Below are 22,150 nucleotides of genomic sequence, written 5' to 3'. Positions count from 1 at the left end.
ACAATAGCCTGCTAGACTGAAACAACCATGCAGGTGGTATGTATGGGGGAATCAAATAAAACTTCCAAGTTCCTTCCAACCCAAGTGTTTGCGGTGCATCCTGGGAAATGACCCAACATGGGGGCACATCATGAAACCATGCAGCGCTGCTCAGCACAGTTGTTGTGGACATCGGGAGATGTGAACAATTACTAACACATTTTTTCTCCCGGAGGAAGAAGACGAAGAAGAGAAAGGTATTACGCTTTCTCCAGCCGGGTGTAACAATAGCAGGAGCAGAGCGATCGGGCGGCTTCTCTTCTCTCTGATCGGTTCCCTCAGTGTACACATATCGCTTGGGTAATGTGATTGTTTTGATCGGCGGCTGGTTGCTGGTTTGGTGCTACGATGATGCGTGCTGCTGGCCGCCGCTCCACAGAGCTCTGTCGTCGGGGAACAAGGGCAGCTTTCGCCGGATGATGGACAGGAATTATCCGCCGTCCAGCTTCGCCGACGCGCTGGTCCCAGCACCGCCACCGGCGGCAGCAGCAGCAGCACAGACCGCAGCCTCTGCTGCTTCTCCTCCGCCATCGTCTCTGAGTCCCTGGGCCTCCTACGAGCGCAGCGCCGCAGCGAGCATCAAGCAAAGGTAGAAATGCCAGATGAAGACTAGTGGCGGCTCAGGGCGGGTCACCTTCCACAGGGAAAACACGGTGATGGATGGAAGGCCTGCTTTTTTTTTTAACCAGTGGTGGAAGAAAGTACTCAAATGTTTTACTTGAGTAAAAGTACCAATACTGCAATATAATACTCAGTTACAAGGAATGGTCTTGTGTAAAAGTACAAACGTATTGGCATCATAATGTACTTAAAGTACCAAGAGTGGAAAGTACTCATTATGCAGAATGTCCCATTTCACAAGTTCTCAAATGTTTGAAATATTTTAAAAAATTCCTTTGAAAATGGACGATCTACAAGTTTAATTGTAGATTTCAAACGGACGAAATGTAGACTATATAGGGCTGAACTGGCTGAATGTTTTGTAATATTAATCAAAGTAACTAGTAACTAAAGTTTTCAAATAATTGTAGTGGAGTAAAAGTACAATATTTGCCTTTGAGATCTAGTGGAGTGGAAATTGGAAATACTCAAGTGAAGTACAAATACCTAAATTGTACAGTAGCCTACTTGTACTGTACTTAAGTACAGTACTTGTAAGTATAGTAGGCTACTTGAGTAAATGTACTTAGTTACTTTACACACCACTGGTCTTCTCTTTATATCGTACCTAGCCACTGTCGCGTGCCGGGTGGGGAAAAATAGCCGATCTACAAGCTCACAACATGTCGCGTTGACGACGTGTTGCGAGCTTGTAGATCGGCTATTTATCGGCACGTGACAGCGCTCGTATGATTAAGTAGTAATGTACGTCCTGTCGCTCGACATAAAACACAGACTATTCTTTCAGTGATAGTAGAAAGTGTCGACGCGGCTTCTCTCAGTTGAAAGCACGTCATTTTTTTGTTGCAAACACGTATTTCCAACGAAAAATGATGTACTTTCAAAATCTTTGATCGTACGACAGTTGTGGAAAAGGGCTGCTATAGGTGCAAATTGCAATTGAAGCCTACAGTCGCCTTGTTACCGGGGAGACATCCCGCATACATGTATGCACACACACACAAACCGAGCTAGCTAGCAAGTTAGCTCTTGTTTTATTATGTCCGTGTGTTTTAGCGTGACATAATGAAGAAATGTGTGTGTCTGTCGCCTGTGGTTGTGGTTGCTAGGTTGGAGCTGCTGTGCCGTTGTCACCATGTAGTAGCAGCGTCTCAGCATGAAGGAATCCCTGTGGATCAATGTTAACTAGCCTCCCTATCCACTCATAATAAAGTTGGCCGTCATGCTAGCTATAGCTACCTACTAGCATATCACAAAGTGACCTATTTTCTTGGACTATTGGTGCTTGTTGATAAAGACACAAACCACCTTTCAGCAAAGTAGGCTGTTTAATGTATTGATTGTATTAATCTCAGCGGCAACACTGCTAGCCTAGGTAACCATTGCCGTTTTATAGCCAACGTGTCACATTGTATTTGTCACATTCATTCCACCTATTAATGTGAATAGTACATGATGCAACGCACACATTAGTGTCTTCAGATTAACAATGCTTTGGTCTTTGTGACCCGTGTTGTATTTACTTTGACTGAAAACAATGGGTTTGACAAAAGTTGCCCTTATTGCCCTTCCAGGTAAAAAGATAGAGATATAGATTATTGCTTCGTTATTGGCTTCTGTTACAACAAGCTAGACTTTGCCAATAGGTATTCTGGGGCCAAGAATGATATAATACATTGGGCTAAGCCTGCCCCCTCCTTAGATTTTACGCTTTGAAATTAAGGGGAAAATTAGGGGAAAATGGAGTGTGTGTTGGGGATGGGGGCAGATGACTCCATCTCAGTTCGATGTTCTTCTTCAACAGCTGTTTTCCTCCTGGGGAGATCAGCCTGGCTGTGACTGATTCTGTCTTGAAAGAGACAGACAGATCATCACTTTTTTCAAATGGGACTTTCCCTAATCTTCAGTATTTGCTTTTTTATTAATTTCACTTTTTCATATTGTACATTTTTGTTGATCTGCCAAAAAAAGATCTAAGAAAAAACATGTCAAGGAGAGACAAATCGAAAAGTTTATTTAGTTGAAATGCTTTCCTTAAGCTGATATTTGATTTCGGTATTTGGAGAACAGAGCTTTATACTGTATGTGCTTTCTTGCAGTTCCAGTTATGGTGCAAGTCATCTTGACACAGAACTCCTCCAGCGGCAAAGCTACGTCTCCACCCATCAGATTCCTACCTACACCACGTCACATCATCCTGCCGGTCAGTTGGAAATGCTAAACACATTTATCTTTTCATTCTAGTCCAGGATTTGTCTGAGCTACTACAAACATATAGGACAAATATGTTTGCACTGACCTCAGCAATGGCAGTAACAAATCCTCTGCCTGTGTCTCAGGGTCGATCCATACCGTTATAAGGAGCCTAACTAAGTTCGGTTCGGCCCTAGGCGAACCCAAATATGGTTCGCATCCCCCGGTTCGGGGGGGCGTCAACCTACTAAATTCGGCTCTATGGTGCTGACGAAATGTTGTGACCTCCCGACTTCATTTCGGTACTCAGCGGTGTCTTCTCATTCATTCAGCCCGGCTTCACGTTCATATTCTCGGCTGTGAATCCAAGGAAACAGCGGTCGTTGGGAGGGAGACACGCCAACTTCCAAATGCTTGTGTGGCCGTCTTTTGGGCATCGCAGAGCGGACACAAGTCAGCCTGGCTCTGGCTGGAGACGAAGAGTGGTGGACTGGGAGGCGCGCGCGCGACAGACACACACACACACACACACACACACACACGCCTTTGCTGCGTGTATCGCTGCTAACGCGTCGCCGACCGTTTTAAAGAGAAAAGAAGAGCTTAAACACAACTTTGCTATTAAATTGCTAGTGTTCCGTGTTGATATGTTTTCCTTTTCCACGACGAGTTGTGACTGCGTGATGACATGCATGCAGCAAGGGAGGCGGCACGTCTATAATGTGAGCTTGTAGATTAAATGTTTTTGACAGAGCTCACTGGACCTCCAGTCATTCAGTGTGCAGCGCGAGGGAAGGCAATATATATATCCGCCATGCAATGCTCATTCATCGGCCACAAACGTCGTCATGCCACGGACCTCCAATATTTACATGCGACTTCGGCACTAGCCGTTAAGAAAGTATGGATGAAATCACCCCCGAACCTAAATAATTTCGGGTCGGGGCGTCCTCCCGAACCGAAATTAGTCGGCTCCTTATAACGGTATGAAACGACCCTTATTCTGTGATTATTTTCATCTCCCTTGTAGGTCTGTCAGGAGTGTTTGACTCGGATGGTAATACTTCTGAGACTTCAATCATGAGCTTCCTGTCAGCCATGGAGTCTAGAAGCCTTCAGGCTGGTCCTGTTGGTGCCTCCCTGCTCCCTCCTTTCAGGACTCCAGCATGGCCCGCTGGTGAGAACAGCTCTCCTAGGGCTACTACATTACCTTGGCTGAAATTTGGAAAATTGAACTGACTTGTTTTTACAACACATAAAAAGGACTTGCCTTTTTATGTGACCAGCCTAGAGCATTTGTCCCACTGAGAAAAAATGTGCAGCCTCCTGCGATGAATCCTGCAAGAGTAGTATTATGATTCAGTGAGTCTTCCACAGACAGATACAGACATTCGTAGACAACAACTGGTCTGATAGAATTCCTGCTCGGCACAACACGTCTGTGTCTCGGGTCATTGCCGATGCCCTGGACCGATACAGACAGCTTCGTGGATAGATATATTCATATAATCTAGGATATGGACAAATGTACCTATTGTTGCCAGACCCATGAAATGGGTAGGCCTACATAAGCAAATGTCGGTCTGTCCGGGTTTTCTATATAAAGGGTATATATGATGATGACATGATGATGACATGCCTACAAAAGGCATGATGTCATAAATGATGATGACAGACAGGGGGTCTGGCACAACCAGGTTGACCTGGTCTAGTTTTTTGTGCAGGTACTTTGTCTGTGATAATAGTTGAAATACTGTTAATCCGTTAATACTGTTTAAATACTGGACATCAATATTCATGTCAGAAATTGGGATTAAGGGATACATAACCTAAAACATCACTTCCAGTCTGAATTGAGCAGTGCTTTTTATGAGTTCATTTCATTAAGCGTCCCGCAAAGCTTGGCCAATGAGCTAAGTGTGGGACATACATACCTACAAACTGACAAAGCCAGACTTAGGAACAGTTAGCACCACTCAAACACAGAAATGATAGACATGAACTTGAAATATGTAATACTTGGTTGATTGTTTGTTTCATTCATATGCATTCAGCACTTGCTTAATGTTTTCTATGATCCCCTTTACTTATACATATTCTCATGGTTTCTCTTAATGCAGGTGCCAACTCTTCGACCACAGAGCTGTATTTGACTGGTGCTCTGTCGTCTACTGCCACTTTTCCCTCTCCTGCCACTCTGTCATCTTATCAGCACGCTGGTGCCTTCCCTTCCCGGAGCTATGCCACCGCCCCCTCCTTAACCCTCCAGGACCCTGCCTTCAGCACGTCCGCCAATGGCCTCTTCTCTCACCACGATCCCCTCCTGCACCTCAAATCCGGCCAGACTGTCCTCCCCACTGCCCTGGCCTTCAACCACCTCTCTGCCTCTGCACTGCCCATCCAGTCCTCCACGTACCGCTCTGCCCAGGAGTCGGCCCCCCACCTCCTTCAGCCTCAGTTCAGTCTGCTGCCCTCTACTCTGCCTGTCCCCCAGCCTTACGGTGCCCCAGTCTTCTCAGGCTCCATTGAGAGAGCACTTCAGCGGGAATGTAGTGTGATCAAACACCATCAGAGGCCTTCCAGTACCCATGCGGGCTCAGAGCAGCTACCCAGCTCTCAGCACTCCTTACAGGGGTACTTGGGCTCGGGTAGTGAAGCGGAGGTGTCCTACCAGCGGGACCCCTCTCATCAGACCCCTGTGTCGTGTAGCCCTGCCACGGGGGCGGATAGTTCTCAGGGGGTCAATGGTGCCTCACAACCAAAAACGGAGTCAACAACTCGGAGTTATTCATCCACTTTGGGGACCAAGGCTAAAGACTGCTCTTCCAAGTTAGCCCCACACCCCTCAGAGGGTGGGAAATGTCATCGGCACTCACAGAGTTTGACAGGAGGCTCTCCTGAAAGCTATTCCTCCCCTGGACAAAAGCAGAACTCTGTGATTGCCAACCAGCAGTCAGTCCAGCTTCCTAGTCTGCTGTCTAACAGTCTTTCTCAAACATATATCACCTCCCACACACAGTCCCAGCCCTCCCACTCCTCCACAGATAAACTGCCTTCCCTTTACAAGACTATGCCTTCTTTCTCTGGCAACGGCGCATCTGTTAGTCAGACCATGGTCTACTCTTCCAGTCCTGTGTTACAACAGGACCCAGAGGCCCAGTATGGAACCCAAGTCCAGGTCCTATGTCAGGGGAACCTCTCAGAGAGCTACCCTGCTTCTCATTCTCAGGTCGCCCCTAACGTGAGTTACCCATCTCAGTCACAGGGTCAAGCTTCGACTTCTCAATCTCTGAGCTACGCCACAGGACAATCCCTCAACTCTTCTTACTCATCCACATGTGCCCAGAGTCTATCTACATCAAATTCTACACAGGGCTACACTCTGATGCAATCTTCACTGGGAGGTAAAGCAGATACTGTTCTTACCCAGCAGCACACACAGTCCCAGAAATACCTGTTGTCTGCACCCTCACCCAGCTACTCTTCAGCTCCTCATGCACAAGCCTTGCAGAACAATGTTAGAGCCTCGGTGCAGGACCTAAAGCCGGCCTATGGCAAACAAAAACTTGAAGAGCTTCCTATTCAGGACTTGCAGGCGCTCCAGCAAGTCTCCATGGAGACCCCAGCTGAGAGCAATATGGCTGCTCACAATAACGTGGTTTACGTTGTCTCAAAAATGGACGACCGGTACAAAACGCAGAGCGTAATCCGGAGCAATTCGCGCTCTGAGGACCAGTTTATGGGACTAGGCCAGACAAACGTGGCCCAGGTAAAGAATGCAAGGATGGCCTCTAACCCCAAAACTACTAACGCCAGTATTATATCTTCCCATGTGCCCCTTAATTCGGAGCAGCTCAAACATCACTCTCTGCTGCTCAAATCCTCCGAGCCACACCAACAAAACCACCAGAGTCATAGCCAGGCTCCAGCACCTCTAACCCAGTTCATCAGGGTCCCTAGCACGCAGGCTCTGCATGAGCGCAACGAGATGATTCTGCTGCAGCACCCCCTTGTCCACTCTGGTCAGAACTCGTCATCAAAGGTAATATCTGCACTTATGCAGCCCACTCAAAGCCCGGCCCCAGGGCAGGTTCAGTACCTGATGAGCACTAGCGTTGATGAGACCCGGAGCCAGCAGAGCGTGGTATCTTCAGCTCAGAGCTCAGGCACAGTGGACTCAAAACACCTAGCATCAAAGGACCACTATGGCCAGTCTGCCAATCAGCAGTCACATGATGCCAAGAACCACTTTACTCTCAACTCCATCTGCTTCCCTGACTCCATGCTGCTGGCAGATGATAGGAACATTCTCTCCAATGTTGACGACATCCTGGCTGCCACGGTGGCTGCATGCGGTGTCACACCACAGGATTTTGTCAAGGCTGCATCCGCCGGCGAAGGGGAGATGGCAGTCGACTCCAAGGGTCACTTCCAAACTGTTGACATGAGACACATGTCTCCTAGTTTCTCCTCCGCACAACAGCCAATCGCCAACTCCCACACTATGACAATGACACTAAATGGAGGTCAGATAACTACAGACTGTCACGGACAACCTGTCCACCCCAACACCAGCTCAGACCTCAATCCAAATGGAGACGGAAGGAGTGCTGAGAATGACTACCGTCTAACCAGCCAGGCATATGACCCCGCAGGACTCCAGAACGTTGTCAAGGGGAATACAAAGTCTGTGAAAGTGGAGGATGGTCTCGTAGACTCCTCAGGCTCCGAGGGCTTACCAAAAAAGAAGGCTCGTAGCAAGGGCTCATCCAAGCCATCTGGACTGGAGGAGGAGAGTGCACAGGGCAGGCCAGCCAAGCGCAGCGGGCAGGCCAAGCGGCAGAACTCTCGGGGTAGTGACACCGGTTCTCCCTCCTCCTCACAGACCGTGTATGATGGCTATCAGCAGCAGGAGAGGATCAGACAGAAGATCCGGGAAGTGGAAGAGAAGCAGCCAGAGGTGAAGACAGGCTTCATGGGCTCATTTTTAGACTTCCTCAAATCTGGCCCCAAGCAACAATACTCTCCTAGTCCTACGCGCACTGTCAGTCGCCCCAGGAAGCCCTCCGTCTCATCTAAACAGTCCCCTTGCCCCATGCCTGCTCTGCCCCCCAAACTGAGTCCACAGAGGGGCCATGGAGAAAGCGGTCAGCAGAAACGGCTGGACGAGGAACTGCAGAAGAACCTGGAGACTCTGCCATCATTTAGCTCTGATGAGGAGGAGAACACTGGGAAGAACCAGGCCTTGCGCAACAGCATCACCTCAGCCCTCTCTGCGCTGGACGAGTCTTCAGATAGGAGAGTCAGGACAGGTAATAATACCTCATTTTTTATTTTTTTCACTTATTATCCTGCACCTGGCCTAAACAGGTTTGCATGCACACGGCTACCTTGCTGTAATTAACAGGTAATAGGCATATAGGCATATATAAGAATAGTTATTTTACTTTACACTGACTGTGTGTAAATTCTATTTCGTTTTACTGAACCTTTTCCTCTTATTTTCTCCCCTATTTTCTTTTTTCTTTTAAACCTACTACAGACAACAGAATCACCACTTCTGTGATGAAGTCGGAGCAGACCCTAGGTATCATGCCCCAGCCTATTATTGAAACCCAGCTGCAGCCAGTGGCCACTCCCAGGGACACTGTGACGAAAGCCTCTGCAGTAATGACTGCGTCACCTGTCCTGGCGTCACCACCAGTACAGGAGAGATCACCGGTACAGGAGAGATCAAAGGAGGCCGCACCAGGCCAGTTGGCTGTCCAGTTGCCCAGTGTGGCCATTGAGGGACTGACTGACGAAGAGCTGTCCGACAGCGGGGGCGAGGGAATGTACCGCGAGAGGGATGAGTTTGTCGTCAGAAATGAGGATATCGAGAGCCTTAAGGTATGGCTAGGGAAGGACAACATAGAACATGCCTATAGGAAGTGATGCATGTTGCCTTTAAAAGGCTTACAGTATCTGGCACTAACTAACATTATCACCTTGCAATTGAATATGCTAAATGCTCAAATGTAGGTGTCTTGAATCCACACCCAGCAACCATGTGAAAGGAAAGAAACATTAGCCACATGCTGAGGCATGTTCTGCCCTACTTAACCCATTTATGCCTAAAATCATTGAATGCTTTAACCAGTGAAAAATAGCAGATATACAAGCTCACAGCGCGGCACCGAGTGCCGCGCTGCGAGCTTGTAGATCTGCTATTTTTGATAAAGTCGTGCAAATCTTTGAATATATGTATTTTCAAAGCGAACGTTTGTAACTCAAATGTTGCTTCTGGGTGGTCCCTGGAACTAGATATTTTGAGGTGGGGGGGTCCGTGGCCAAATAAATATCATTTTGGGGGTCCTTCACATGAAAAGGTTTGAGAACCACTGACATAGTAGTCTCTCAAGAACAGACTAACTGAGCTCCAGTTAAATGAAAAGGACCTTTTCTTTGACGATGGCTGGCCAGATTGTTGACATACAAACATCGTTTTTTTCAAAAAATCTTAGAAGGATTCAAAAGACACTCATATAATCGGGTCAAAAATCTAATTTTCACGATTTTTCAAAAATAGCAGATCTACAAGCTCGCAGCGCGGCACTCGGTGCCGCGCTGTGAGCTTGTATATCTGCTATTTTTTAATATTTAAAGCATAATATATTGCGTCATAATGTGTTCAGGCCTAATGGTGTGTTCACATTCACGTGTGTGTGTGTAGGTGACAATGAGAGCAGGACTAGAGCCTCCAGCCATATGGAAGGTCCAGAAGGCCCTGCTGCAGAAGTTTGTCCCAGAGCTGAGGGATGGGAAGAGGGTGTTCTCAGCCACTAACAGCGTAAGTACACACGCACACACTCACACCATAATAAACGTACATAAAGATATTTCCCTGTGTCAAATATTAGCATGTTTTTTAGTAAGCAGGGGATGTAAACATAGAGGTAGTGTTATTCTTAATTCATTTCTGTTGCTTCCGCCATCTTGTTTTATGTACGTTTTACTTATATTAGCTTATATTTTTGTCTGCACAGTATCTCGGCTATTTCGGAGATGCCAAGACCATGTACCAGAGGGTGCATGTGAAGTTTCTAGACACTGTCAACAAGAGGGAGTATGTACGACTCTGCAGCCGCAAGCCACGCTGCAAGCCCATGAACAATCTCAGGTACGTTCTGATCCCTAGCCTAGTTTGAATTTCCATTTCCTTTATTATTCAGTCTTAAAGGGTTCCATTGCAGGTGTTTTCGAGAGGGCCGTCGTGGCCTTTCATCCCCTAATAAATCACAAGCCAGTCACAGAAGTTGAGTTTGGTGTAATGCTGAACTCCAATAATTTCCTATTAGAGTAGACTGGCCTTTTGAATAGCCAGTTGTTGCACACTGGTCTGTATTTTTTTGTCCGTAATTCGTTGCATGTTAAAAATAATAAATACTACCTTATTGTGTCAATTATGTTTACATACTGCTTTCTAAACTTTCGTCCATCGGATCAGGTTTGATCTTCTGCGTTTTTAGCATAATTTTGTTAGTATGTTGCAGTGTTATGAGTCTTTAACATACCTTTAACAATGAAGACTATGGATTCAAGAAAGGCCCATTGCGTAATACACACTCTTCCAATGCAATGACATTTTTGGAATGCCAATTGAACTGTGTGTGTGTGTGTGTGTGTGTGTGTGTGTGTGTGTGTGTGTGTGTGTGTGTGTGTGTGTGTGTGTGTGTGTGTGTGTGTGTGTGTGTGTGTGTGTGTGTGTGTGTGTGTGTGTGTGTGTGTGTGTGTGTGTGTGTGTGTGTGTGTGTGTGTGTGTGTGTGTGTGTGTGTGTGTGTGTGTGTGTGTGTGTGTGTGTGCGTGCGTGCGTGCTCCTACTGCCGGCTGCTGTTCAGGATCTAATTGGTGGTCTTTTTTTCTAATCTGGCTCAAGTATTATAGCAAAGCATCAAACTGGGCCAATGAAATTGGATACACATTGAAACCATCTGGATAATCCTTTTTAGTGAGAGGACTACAAAATCATCCGCACTGCTGTAGCTTGATGACTGCTTTGTTTTGTTCTTCAAAATCTTCGCAACTAATAGAATGATACGCATCGTTCTCAGGTGGCTGTGCCTAATGGATTTTATCATTGGGAGTCTTTTCAAAACTGCTTCGATAGCAACATAAAATCCATGCTAACATTACCGCTGCGAAGGAATGACCTGACCGATGGAATGAAATGTTAAATGTTTCTTGTCTTTTTGGAGGGGCACAAGGTTTGAATTGCTATTGTGTTGTTGTTATTATGTAACCCAGGGGTTCTCAGGTGAAGACTTTGCTGGGCCTGACAGCATCCCCTTCCCTGGTCACCCTGAACCAGAAGCCCAGGCCAAAACTCCCCAAGACCAAGGCAGAACCACCACCCAAGAAGAGGAGGAAGTGGAAAGAGGACCTCTCAAGCACTCCGTCAGGCTCCTCCGCTGACGAGGGCGGTGACGATGGTGAAGAAACCTTTTGACTACTCTCTCTCTCGGTGCCATGGCATTGGTCCGACATTTCATTGTTCCTACATCCCATTAGTCCGAATCTGGTGAATGTTAACCTGGCGAAAATACTATGCCTAAACCTAACCCTAACCTCAGTAAAACTGGGGACTGCCCATAATTCCGAAGGTTCATTGTTCCGAAGGTTCATTGTTCCGAAGGTTCATTAGTCCGAATTTAGTTAACGTTACTGAGGTTAGGGTTTGGGTTAGAGTTGGGCATAGTTTTATTAACACATTCTGATTAATGAACCTTCGGAACAATGAACCTTCGGAGCAATGCCATGGCATCGTAAAACTATGCCTAACCCTAACCTCGGTAAAACTATGCCTAAACCTAACCCTAACCAAATTAGGACTAATGAGATGTAGGACTTATGGGCAGTCCCCTCTCTCACCCCCCAACCCCACAGAGGACCATGAACTAAATCTCCTCTCTTTTCTGCTTCTCGATCTCCTCTGCTATCACTACATCATTCTCTCCCAAGAGTTCAGTGCTTCAGTGCCTTTGGGATCGCGGTTCCTGAACACCCGGACCATGAAGGAGACGTTCAGGAGCTTTGTGGAGCTGCTCGTCAGTGTCGCCCTGGACGAGGACATGTTGACAGCGCTGGAAAAGGAGAATGGTCAGACATTTTACATTTGAGGTCACTGTTCAGACTGATGTTCCTATTCAGAGTGACACGACAGAGGGAAATTGAACAAAAGATCACTATGGATGGGACGATATAAAAATGTCATGTCACGATTATTGTGACCAAAGAAATTGAGATTTACGATATTATCGCGATAATGAAAATATACCCACCATCCAATATCTTGGGGTGGAACATTTGCCAAAAAATATTAATCTTACAAGCTCACAATGCGTCGCAGCGCAACGCTTTTGTTAGCTGGTAGATCGGCTATTTTTTGGCGAAGAGATTTGGTAGAGTGAAAAAAGAACGTTATTTCTGTTATTTTACCGTTTTAGCAATTATAGAGGGTTTAAATGGTACCAGATATGCATGGAGGATAATTTCACGATAGATGTAAATCTCCACGATACGATTATTGTGCGTGTTTTTAATCACGATAAACGCTGATAATGATTATGGTCCCATCCCTACAGAGGACGAGGGCCAATCTAAAATGGATTGCTTCTGCACGTCTCGTTTCAGATGAGCTGCTGCTGCCTCACATGAAGAGGGTGGATGGGATGATCACTGAGAACAGGAAACGCCTCCTTCCCAAACTGCACATGGGACAGCTCCTAAAGGTCCATTAGCCTTATCGCTGTTTGTTGCTGATGATTTGTTATGTTGTCCAAAAATCATGCAGATCGGTACACAGTATCTCTGTAGCCATTAAACGAAACGGGTATTTCTTACATTGATGCTCCTACATATTATCATGCAAGCACCAGTTAAAGTTACTTTCCATCCCTCATATACTGTGTGCACAGTGCACATCCCATAACCCACACACTGCACATCATTTCGGAGCTCATATCTTTGAACGGGTAAGGACTAGTTAACTATAATGGACCATCCCACATCTGCAGTGCAATTGCTCAAGCTAATATTGATTATTACACCAGTGATTTAGCTGACATTCTGTGTGTGTGTGTGTGTGTGTGTGTGTGTGTGTGTGTGTGTGTGTGTGTGTGTGTGTGTGTGTGTGTGTGTGTGTGTGTGTGTGTGTGTGTGTGTGTGTGTGTGTGTGTGTGGTTGTGTGTGTGTGTGGGGTATGCATGCATGCACGTGCTAGTTTCAAGACCCAAATAAATGTTTCACAGAAGAGGGGCTTTGGAATAAAAGAATGCGTGTAAGCTTGTACGCACTGGCTAGCCTATAGGGTTAGGGTTAGGGTGGGCTAAATAATATTTTCTCAAGTGTCCAAATAAATTCCAAATATTATCAAATGATCTCGTCGCACCCCTGGACTGCTGTCACGGCACCCCAGGGTGCCCTGTCACCCACTTTGAAAACCCCTGGTTTAGAACATTAAAAGGTTATCCTATTCTCCTTAGGCCCGTATTGTGTAGGCTTCCCATATAGTGCAAATGATGCAGGACTTGCATGTCTTTCTGTGACGAGAACACATTCTGAGCTTCCAGCCGAGATGACTTCAAATGTGATGACTTGAATGAGCTGAGAACTGTCTGAGATGGACCAGTCCTGCATCGTTAACATTTATCCCGTGTTTTGCAATTGCCAATTATATGATAATAAGCGGAATAGTTTGCCCTAACCCTATACCTGTAAGGTGAATTACTAATGTTTAGAGTTAAAAGCTACGTCTGTGTGTGTGTGTGTGTGTGTGTGGGCGGGGGGGGGGGGGGTGTTGTCCAAAAGCCATTAAACGAAACGGGTATTTCTTACATTGATGCTCCTACATATTATCATGCAAGCACCAGTTAAAGTTACTTTCCATCCCTCATATAACCCACACACTGCACATCATTTCGGAGCTCATATCTTTGAACGGGTAAGGACTAGTTAACTATAATGGACCATCCCACATCTGCAGTGCAATTGCTCAAGCTAATATTGATTATTACACCAGTGATTTAGCTGACTGTGTGTGTGTGTGTGTGTGTGTGTGTGTGTGTGTGTGTGTGTGTGTGTGTGTGTGTGTGTGTGTGTGTGTGTGTGTGTGTGTGTGTGTGTGTGTGTGTGTGTGTGTGTGTGTGTGTGTGTGTGTGGGTATGCATGCATGCACGCATGCACGTGCTAGTTTCAAGACCCAAATAAATGTTTCACAGAAGAGGGGCTTTGGAATAAAAGAATGCGTGTAAGCTTGTACGCACTGGCTAGCCTTTAGGGTTAGGGTGGGCTAAATAATATTATCAAATGATCTCGTCGCATCCCTGGACTGCTGTCACGGCACCCCAGGGTGCCCTGTCACCCACTTTGAAAACCCCTGGTTTAGAACATTAAAAGGTTATCCTATTCTCCTTAGGCCCGTATTGTGTAGGCTTCCCATATAGTGCAAATGATGCAGGACTTGCATGTCTTTCTATGACGAGAACACATTCTGAGCTTCCAGCCGAGATGACTTCAAATGTGAAGACTTGAATGAACTGAGAACTGGCTGAGATGGACCAGTCCTGCATCGTTAACATTTATCCCGTGTTTTGCAATTGCCAATTATATGATAATAAGCGGAATAGTTTGCCCTAACCCTATACCTGTAAGGTGAATTACTAATGTTTAGAGTTAAAAGCTACGTCTCGAAATTAGGGCTGGGGCGTTATGGATTTTTTGTCGTTGCGGTAATAAGTCACTGTTTACCACGGTATGGTGGTATGGCGGTATCTCCACAAAAAAGTTGTTTAATTTGAATTAAAACAGAAATCGCACCTAATACACACAAAGTGAAACGTACGATCCACAAAATAATTAACTCAAGGAGGAAGTCAACTTGGAATAACCTTTTGCATAGTAATAGGCTGCCATTAACCAAAGATCAATTTGCGGCTAGATGACACATTTTCAACTGACTGAAACATTGGTTGAATTGTAGTACGTTATGCTTACTTAATGGCTTCATGCCTAATAACTACTCCATATGAAGAATCACCAGTGAACAGTATTGATTGATTGATTGATTGTTTTCTTAGACAAAAATGGAGAACAGTACAAGTATAGTCAATACAGTTGAAATGTACAGTACAAGTACAAAATAATAATATTTTTTATTGTTTTTTAATCCATTTTATAATGGGTTTAATTCTGTTTTTTTAAAATATAAATAGGCCAAATTGCAGAATCGTCATGCAATGTAGCATCAAATAGCCTAACTTAACTAAGGACTGGACAAATACCCCCAAATAAGCATAGATGTAGGCTATGCCAAGGCGATATGAAACATATTATAGTAGGCTATATAATTTGTAAATATACATATAGCACTAAATCCTCCGCCTCCCCCCAAAAACATCTATACTATAATTTTCCGAATGTCTGAGTGAGTGTCTGTCTGTCTGAGTGTCTGTCACAGCGTTTCTCCTCAGTGGCTGGAGCAATTGATCTGAAATCGCATCACCATTAGCATATGAACACACCTGACATAACTGTGAAGCCCGTTTGTCACTTTCACAAATCATATGCTGTATATTAGCATTTTTATGGTGTATCTACTATCTATTCTGCATCTAGCATGAGGCATATCTATTCTGCATCTAGCATGGGGCAACATGTTTAACCGTGTGTGTGTGTGTGTGTGTGTGTGTGTGTGTGTGTGTGTGTGTGTGTGTGTGTGTGTGTGTGTGTGTGTGTGTGTGTGTGTGTGTGTGTGTGTGTGTGTGTGTGTGTGTGTGTGTGTGTGTGTGTGTGTGTGTGTGTGTGTGTGTGTGTGTGTGTGTGTGTGTGTGTGTGTGTGTGTGTGGGGGGGGGGGGGGGGGGGGGGTGTTGTCTGGCCCTGTTACAGATGTTGTCCAAAAATCATGCAGATCAGTACACAGTATCTCTGTAGCCATTAAACGAAACGGGTATTTCTTACATTGATGCTCCTACATATTATCATGCAAGCAGTTACAAGTTACTTTCCATCCCTCATATACTGTGCACAGTGCACACCCCATAACACACACACTGCACATAATTTCGGAGCTCATATCTTTGAACGGGTAAGGACTAGTTATTATTTAGTCCTGGAAACCGGGTTAAAAATACAGGAAAAGTTTTGGAAATTAATTGGTAAAGGTGTGTGGGAACCCTGGAGTTGGGACAAGGATAAAAGTAGTTTATGTGATGACTTAATGACACGATGTGTGGCTTTTTTTGTGTCACCGCTACACCTTTATTTTATTTTGTCCTCTTTGAAATTGTCTCTTTGAAATCAAATGAATACTCAGAAGTTATTTCCTTTGTACGCAATAAAGTCAAAGACAAGCACAACCTCTGTTTTTTAATAATAAATTACAAGTTCAAGTTTGGCATCACAAGATGTGTCTCCTCCATGTCTTTAGACGGCCCTAGACAGCTTCCCAGAGATCTCTGTGGTAACGGAACTGACCAAGGATGGAGAAACGCCAGCCTTCAAAGTGCGTCTCAGCGGGAAGTCCTACAACAAGAAGACCATGAAGCCCTACAAGTTGGCCAACAAAGTGCCGCTGGTAAGACCTAAACATGCTACAAATGGATATCTGAGAAATGATGTGCTATTCACAGGGTTCCCACGGTCATGACATTTCTGGAAATATTTTGAAATTAGACAAATATCTTTCCAGTACTGGAAAAGTTTTGGAATTGATCAAGGGTCCTGGAAGGTCCTGGAAAGAATAGCTATGCATTGTCTTTGGTTATTGATTTTGTTAATACCTCTGAAATAACAAATTAAACATTGTCCAAATTGTCAAATATCAGAGGCAGAAATTGTGAAAATAGCAGATCTTGCGAGGCGTTGTGAGCATGTAGATCGGCTATTTTCACAATAGAACTGTGTTATACAAAATTCCTCAACTTAGTGCTCGTCAGGGTGCCGGGGTCCCCAGTTAAAATATGATTATTTCTGAGGTCACGGCCTGAAAAGGTTGAGAACCACTGGCATACACTACCTGTCTTTAGACACTGCGTATAGGAGTAAGCGACTTGTTATTGAGTGGAATTATTGTTATAATATAGTCTTGGAAATTGGGTTAAATATTCTGGAAAGGTTTTGGAAATTCATTGGTAAAAATGTGTGGGAACCCTGTATTCAGAATTTATTTTGGACCAGTCATGAGTTGACAACTGCTACATCAAAGACGTTTCAAAATGTCACAATGTTTGGATAATTTATACTAAAACATTCACTCATGTACTGTTTATTTACTTTGAAGAGAGAAACACATACTTACAGCCTTCACCACCTACTACACAGATTTGACCACAAAGGTTTATCAAATTGCGGAGGGGGCCCAAAAAGGTTGGGCATCCCTGATCTACCAAATAAATATCACACAGAGAATTAAAAAAACAAGACGAGGTATAGAAACTGTGTCTACAGGTGGATGCTGGGTTGGTGGTAGGGGTGCAAAAACCTTGTAGAGAAAAGCACTGCGTAGCCGCAGTATAGCATAGCAGAAGCAAATGGAATGAGCAGGGAGGATTAGATTGTCTGCCCCAATCAGATGAAGCGTGCGTGTGAAAGATCAGCTGATGCTGATGTTGAGTTGGTTCTGCTTTTGTCTTGTCTTCCTGAACTAGTACTGTAGCTCTACTGGTTTCACATCATTTAACCATTCAAAACGGGTACACAGTATTGCGTATTATTATTTTATGCTTTAACTACTGAAAAATAGCAGATATACAAGCTCACAGCGCGGCACCTAGTGCCACGCTGCGAGCTTGTAGATCTGCCATTTTTGAAAAATCGTGACAATTAGAATTTTGACCCGATTCTATAAGTGTCTTTTGAATCCTTCTAAGGTTTTTTGAAAAACCTATGTTTCTATGTCAGCAATCTGGCCAGCCATCGTCAAAGAAAAGGTCCTTTTCACTTAAATGGAGCTCAGTTAGTCTGTTCTTGAAAGACTACTATGTCAGTGGTTCTCAAACCTTTTCATGTGAAGGACCCCCAATGACATTTATTTGGCCACGGACCCCCATCTGAAAATATCTTGTTCCTGGGACCACCCAGAAGCAAAATTTGAGTTACAAAACTTCGCTTTGAAAATACAAAGATTTGCACACATTTTCACAACTTTTTCAAAGATTGCAGATCTACAAGCTCGCACTGTGAGCTTGTATATCTGCTATTCTTCACTGGTTAAAACATTCAATAATTCTAGGCCTAAATGGGTTAATGAGTGCATTGGTTTTCTTCATGCCACTTTGAGCATGGACCTTCGTTGACAGCAAGTTGGCTAGTTCTATCGAAAGTGGCAGCACCATCTCGCTGCAGGTGCCAAATAAGCACTTGAGTTTCCTTTCTTGGTATAAAGGCTGTTAGGTCACAAGCTCCAAGTCTGAAGAGTCATGTTTATATAGGCAGGGCAAGAAGGTGAAACAGGGTGAAACTTGGAACCTGTAGATGGCGGCTTTGATATACAGCATTAAGGCCCATTCCCACTGGGCCAGATAACAGATAAAAAAATCTCTTTCTCCAGATACTTTTTCCATTCAAAGTGGATGGTAGATACAGATAAAAAAAATATCTGCCACAGATAAAAGAAATGTCAGATATTTTTTATTTATCCACCATACCATTATACCATCCACTTTGAATCGAAAGATATCTGGAGAAAGAGATTTTTTTCTGTTATCTGGCCCAGTGGGAATGGGCCTTTATCCTGCATTTATTTTATCGTGACTAGGATTGACATGTTTTACCTTTTATCAGGCAAATATTTACAGGAAAAATAAATTATAGTGTTTTGTTACTTTAATTCTACTTAACTGTATATTTGTCTTTTGTGTGCAATTGGATAAATAAGGCCCCCACTGTACGATTTCGATAATTGTCCAGTAGAGGGCAGAATACATCAATTCAGATTCTCATGCACAGTTTCCTTTTACAAGCAACATTTTCTTATGTGATCTGTCATGGACTAATATGTCAAATTTCTGTTTTTCCAAACATCTTGTAAATGTATGTGTTGTGTTCCTTCCTGTTTCAAGGAATACACAGTGGACCAGCAGAACACCCAGTGGTTCTCCCTGTACCACTCGTTGCAGCATTACAAGTACCACACATACCTCATGTGTAAGGACGAGGTGAGCCATCGCTATACACACATTTCAGGGACGTGTGTGTGTGTGTGTGTGTGTGTGTGCGCGTGTGCGTGCTACTCACAGCAAGCTGTGCATTGGGCTCATGCTGTTCTCTTCTAGTGTGGGGCCTTAAGGGGAGCAAATTTCGTGCAAAGTTGTCTTAAAGCGCAACATTTTGCACAGATGTAGCCCAGGGCATGCTCTAATGATTTAGCTAGGGCGCCGAGCCGACGACCTTCTGGGTCGCCACAGCGGCCAAGTAAGTTTGGCTCCCATACTATTCCTATTATCACACTGCGAGCATCTTGTGTTGCGCAAGGGTAAAATCCTAGTCGGTATCGTACGTATTTTATCCGTAGTAAAATATGTACAATACTGACAAAACACAGAAATTACGATAAGACCAAATCATTATTATCGTCTAGTTTCCCAAACAGTGGGTTGGGACCCATTTGTGGGTCCCTTAATTTTGTTTCATACATTTTGCTATTTCAGAAATAGAAAAGAAATCAGAAATCTGAGAAATTCCGTAAATTTGAAAACTTAGAAGAAGTGAAAATAGCCGATCTACACGCTCTTTTGGGTCTCGAGTTAAGAAGTTTGGGAACCACTGATGAACCTGTTCTACGTACGTCCTACGTAACCCTCTCTCCCTTAACCCATTTAGGCCTGAACACAATATGACGCAATATTTTATGCTTTGAATATAAAAAAATAGCAGATCTACAAGCTCACAGCGCGGCACCGAGTGCCGCGCTGCGAGCTTGTAGATCTGCTATTTTTGAAAAATCTTGAAAATTAGAATTTTGACCCGATTATATAAGTCTCTTTTGAATCCTTCTAAGGTTTAAAAAAAAAAACCTATGTTTCTATGTCAGCAATCTGGCCAGCCATCGTCAAAGAAAAGGTCCTTTTCACTTAACTGGAGCTCAGTTAGTCTGTTCTTGAGAGACTACTATGTCAGTGGTTCTCAAACCTTTTCATGTGAAGGACCCCCAAAATGATATGTATTTGGCCACGGATCCCCATCTCAAAATATCTAGTTCCAGGGTTCACCCAGAAGCAAAATTTGAGTTACAACCGTTCGCTTTGAAAATACATATTATTCAAAGATTTGCACACATTTTCACGACTTTTTCAAAAATAGCAGATATAAGCTGTGAGCTTGTATATCTGCTATTTTTCACTGGTTAAAGCATTCAATAATTCTAGGCCTAAATGGGTTAACACTTGCTTTCGTTGTTGCCTTCCAGATAGCGTCTCTGCGAGTGCACACAGGGGAGATGGGACAGATGGAGACCATACAGAGGTGCCTGCAGAACGGAGCCTGGGTGGAGGGGCTCTTCGACCGCTTTGGAGAACTCCTCAGTCAAGTGCAGCAGGCCTGCCGATAGCTCAGCCAACTGAGGGGGGAGACGCACGGATACAGAAAGGAAAAGCCCTGCCAACTTAAGACTTAAAAATGAGTGGGTGGTCTGGTCCTGGCCAAAAAAAACAACAACGACACGATGATGGATTGAGAGTGGGACTCTCTGCTTCCTCCTATAGAGAGGTTTTATCTAGGGGACCTGTCTGTTGACATGCCTAAGAGATTTTGGGGGCAGAAGATGTGTAGCTGTGGTGGACGGAGTCCATGGATCACCACACATCCTTTACAACCAGATGGCACTAACTGGATCAATCAACGCAATGGACTTTGCTGGTGGCCAGCATTTTGGAGGACCGTGTAACCCTTCCCCCTGGTCCTCATGATTTTTTTTTTTTTTTTTTTTTTTTTGTAGTTACACACCACCTTTTCATAGATCTATATTATTATATGTTTTTAGTGTTTTTGTTTTGTTTTTGGTCTGGTAAAACATAATGACAGATGGTAACCAATGCGCATGCACTAGATAGCCAGAGCAATTAGGATAGGGAGAATAGAGGACACGCTAATCAGAATGCAGAGTCCTTATTACCTACAGTAACGCCATTCTATAAGTAGGCCTGAATACAGAGTTGATTTTACTGTAAAATATACGAGTATATGTATACTGTACGTAAAACATCCATTTTTGTAATGGCGCGCCAAACATATATATATATACATACATATATATATATAATGTATATTTTGTACAAAAAAAATAAAAAATAAAAGTAAGGGGAGTTTGTTGTAGCAATTCTTTTTAAGGAAGAATTTGATAAACGATAAGATACATGTGCTTCAATAACTCCTTGGCTTACAACATGACTTTTTATGCTGATAGAATTGGTGCAATTCAAATACTGCTTTCTATGATAATTTTTTGGTAATGAAATGTTATTACCTTGTACCTAAGGGTAAAAGAAAAATGTTGTCTTTGTACTCTATCTTTACAGACATAACCTACATTTTATCACAAATAGATGTATTTTTCACAGAAGGAAATATTGTTATATTGGTTGCTTGGTCATTACATTTTGTAATATGCTTTTTTTTTTCCTCCGCAGAGATATTTCCTGAAAGGACCCTTTATATATAAATTACCTTTTTTGTTTTTTTCTGGGAAAGATACAGTTTGTAAAGTTTATGGAAAGCACTGCATATGAGAAGTGTGGTCACGTATCTGGCATATTTACTTAACATACTAATGCTGATGTTAGCTATGTATTTATGCTGAGATGTATGCTTTTGGCATACACATCTGGGACAACGGATATTGGAAAGCCAAACAGTGTACCTACCCAAGAGCTAATCCATGTGGGTTTCATAAGGCCTCAACTCTTCCAAACTGCATCTTTCTACAGGGTCAGTCCACAAAGTTACATTTGGATAGTTCATACTCTTCAAGTGTTCACACTGCAATTATTTTCTGATGTGAAAATAAATTTCCTACTTAATTAACACGGACACTGTGATTGTTAAACAAGTAGAATGAATGTACATCAAATAAAAACTACTACATAACTCTTTTGTAATTACCAATTTCACAAATGCATTTATTTACATTTAATATTTGATCCAAGTGGATTCTTTTTCATTTAACCATGCCATGCACAAATAAATCATAAGATGAACACATTTTATAGCTGTTCTATACCCTTCTGATTATTTCAAACTCAAGTAGTAGGAATGACTTACCATTT

The 22,150-nt window shown here is 43.7% G+C and overlaps 1 protein-coding gene across 1 annotated transcript; it reads left to right on the top strand.

Annotated features, from left to right (window-relative positions):
• The first annotated feature begins 96 nt into the window (after positions 1 to 96).
• On the top strand, positions 97 to 21,948 carry qser1 (glutamine and serine rich 1). The gene is made up of 13 exons (XM_080729658.1): positions 97 to 628; positions 2,760 to 2,863; positions 3,884 to 4,030; positions 4,974 to 8,165; positions 8,396 to 8,742; positions 9,566 to 9,682; positions 9,879 to 10,012; positions 11,138 to 11,322; positions 11,852 to 11,989; positions 12,524 to 12,621; positions 16,318 to 16,464; positions 18,950 to 19,045; positions 20,296 to 21,948. Exons 1-13 carry the CDS (start codon positions 456 to 458, stop codon positions 20,434 to 20,436), a joined length of 5,019 nt encoding a protein of 1,672 aa, XP_080585784.1. The 5' UTR covers positions 97 to 455; the 3' UTR covers positions 20,437 to 21,948.
• Positions 21,949 to 22,150: the final 202 nt, after the last annotated feature.

This window comes from Nannobrachium achirus, assembly GCF_963921795.1.
Source record: "Nannobrachium achirus genome assembly, chromosome: 7".
Classification (NCBI taxonomy): domain Eukaryota; kingdom Metazoa; phylum Chordata; class Actinopteri; order Myctophiformes; family Myctophidae; genus Nannobrachium; species Nannobrachium achirus.
The sequence above is the reverse complement of the archived record's forward strand: the minus strand, read 5'-3'. Positions and strand labels throughout refer to the sequence as shown.

Excerpts from the sequence above, each read along its gene's own strand:
- qser1 (XM_080729658.1), top strand. The coding sequence starts at position 456 with ATGATGGACAGGAATTATCCGCCGTCCAGCTTCGCCGACGCGCTGGTC. Across the intron at positions 8,743-9,565 it reads AGGATATCGAGAGCCTTAAG|GTGACAATGAGAGCAGGACT; the intron begins GTATGGCTAGGG and ends GTGTGTGTGTAG. Across the intron at positions 11,990-12,523 it reads AGCGCTGGAAAAGGAGAATG|ATGAGCTGCTGCTGCCTCAC; the intron begins GTCAGACATTTT and ends GTCTCGTTTCAG.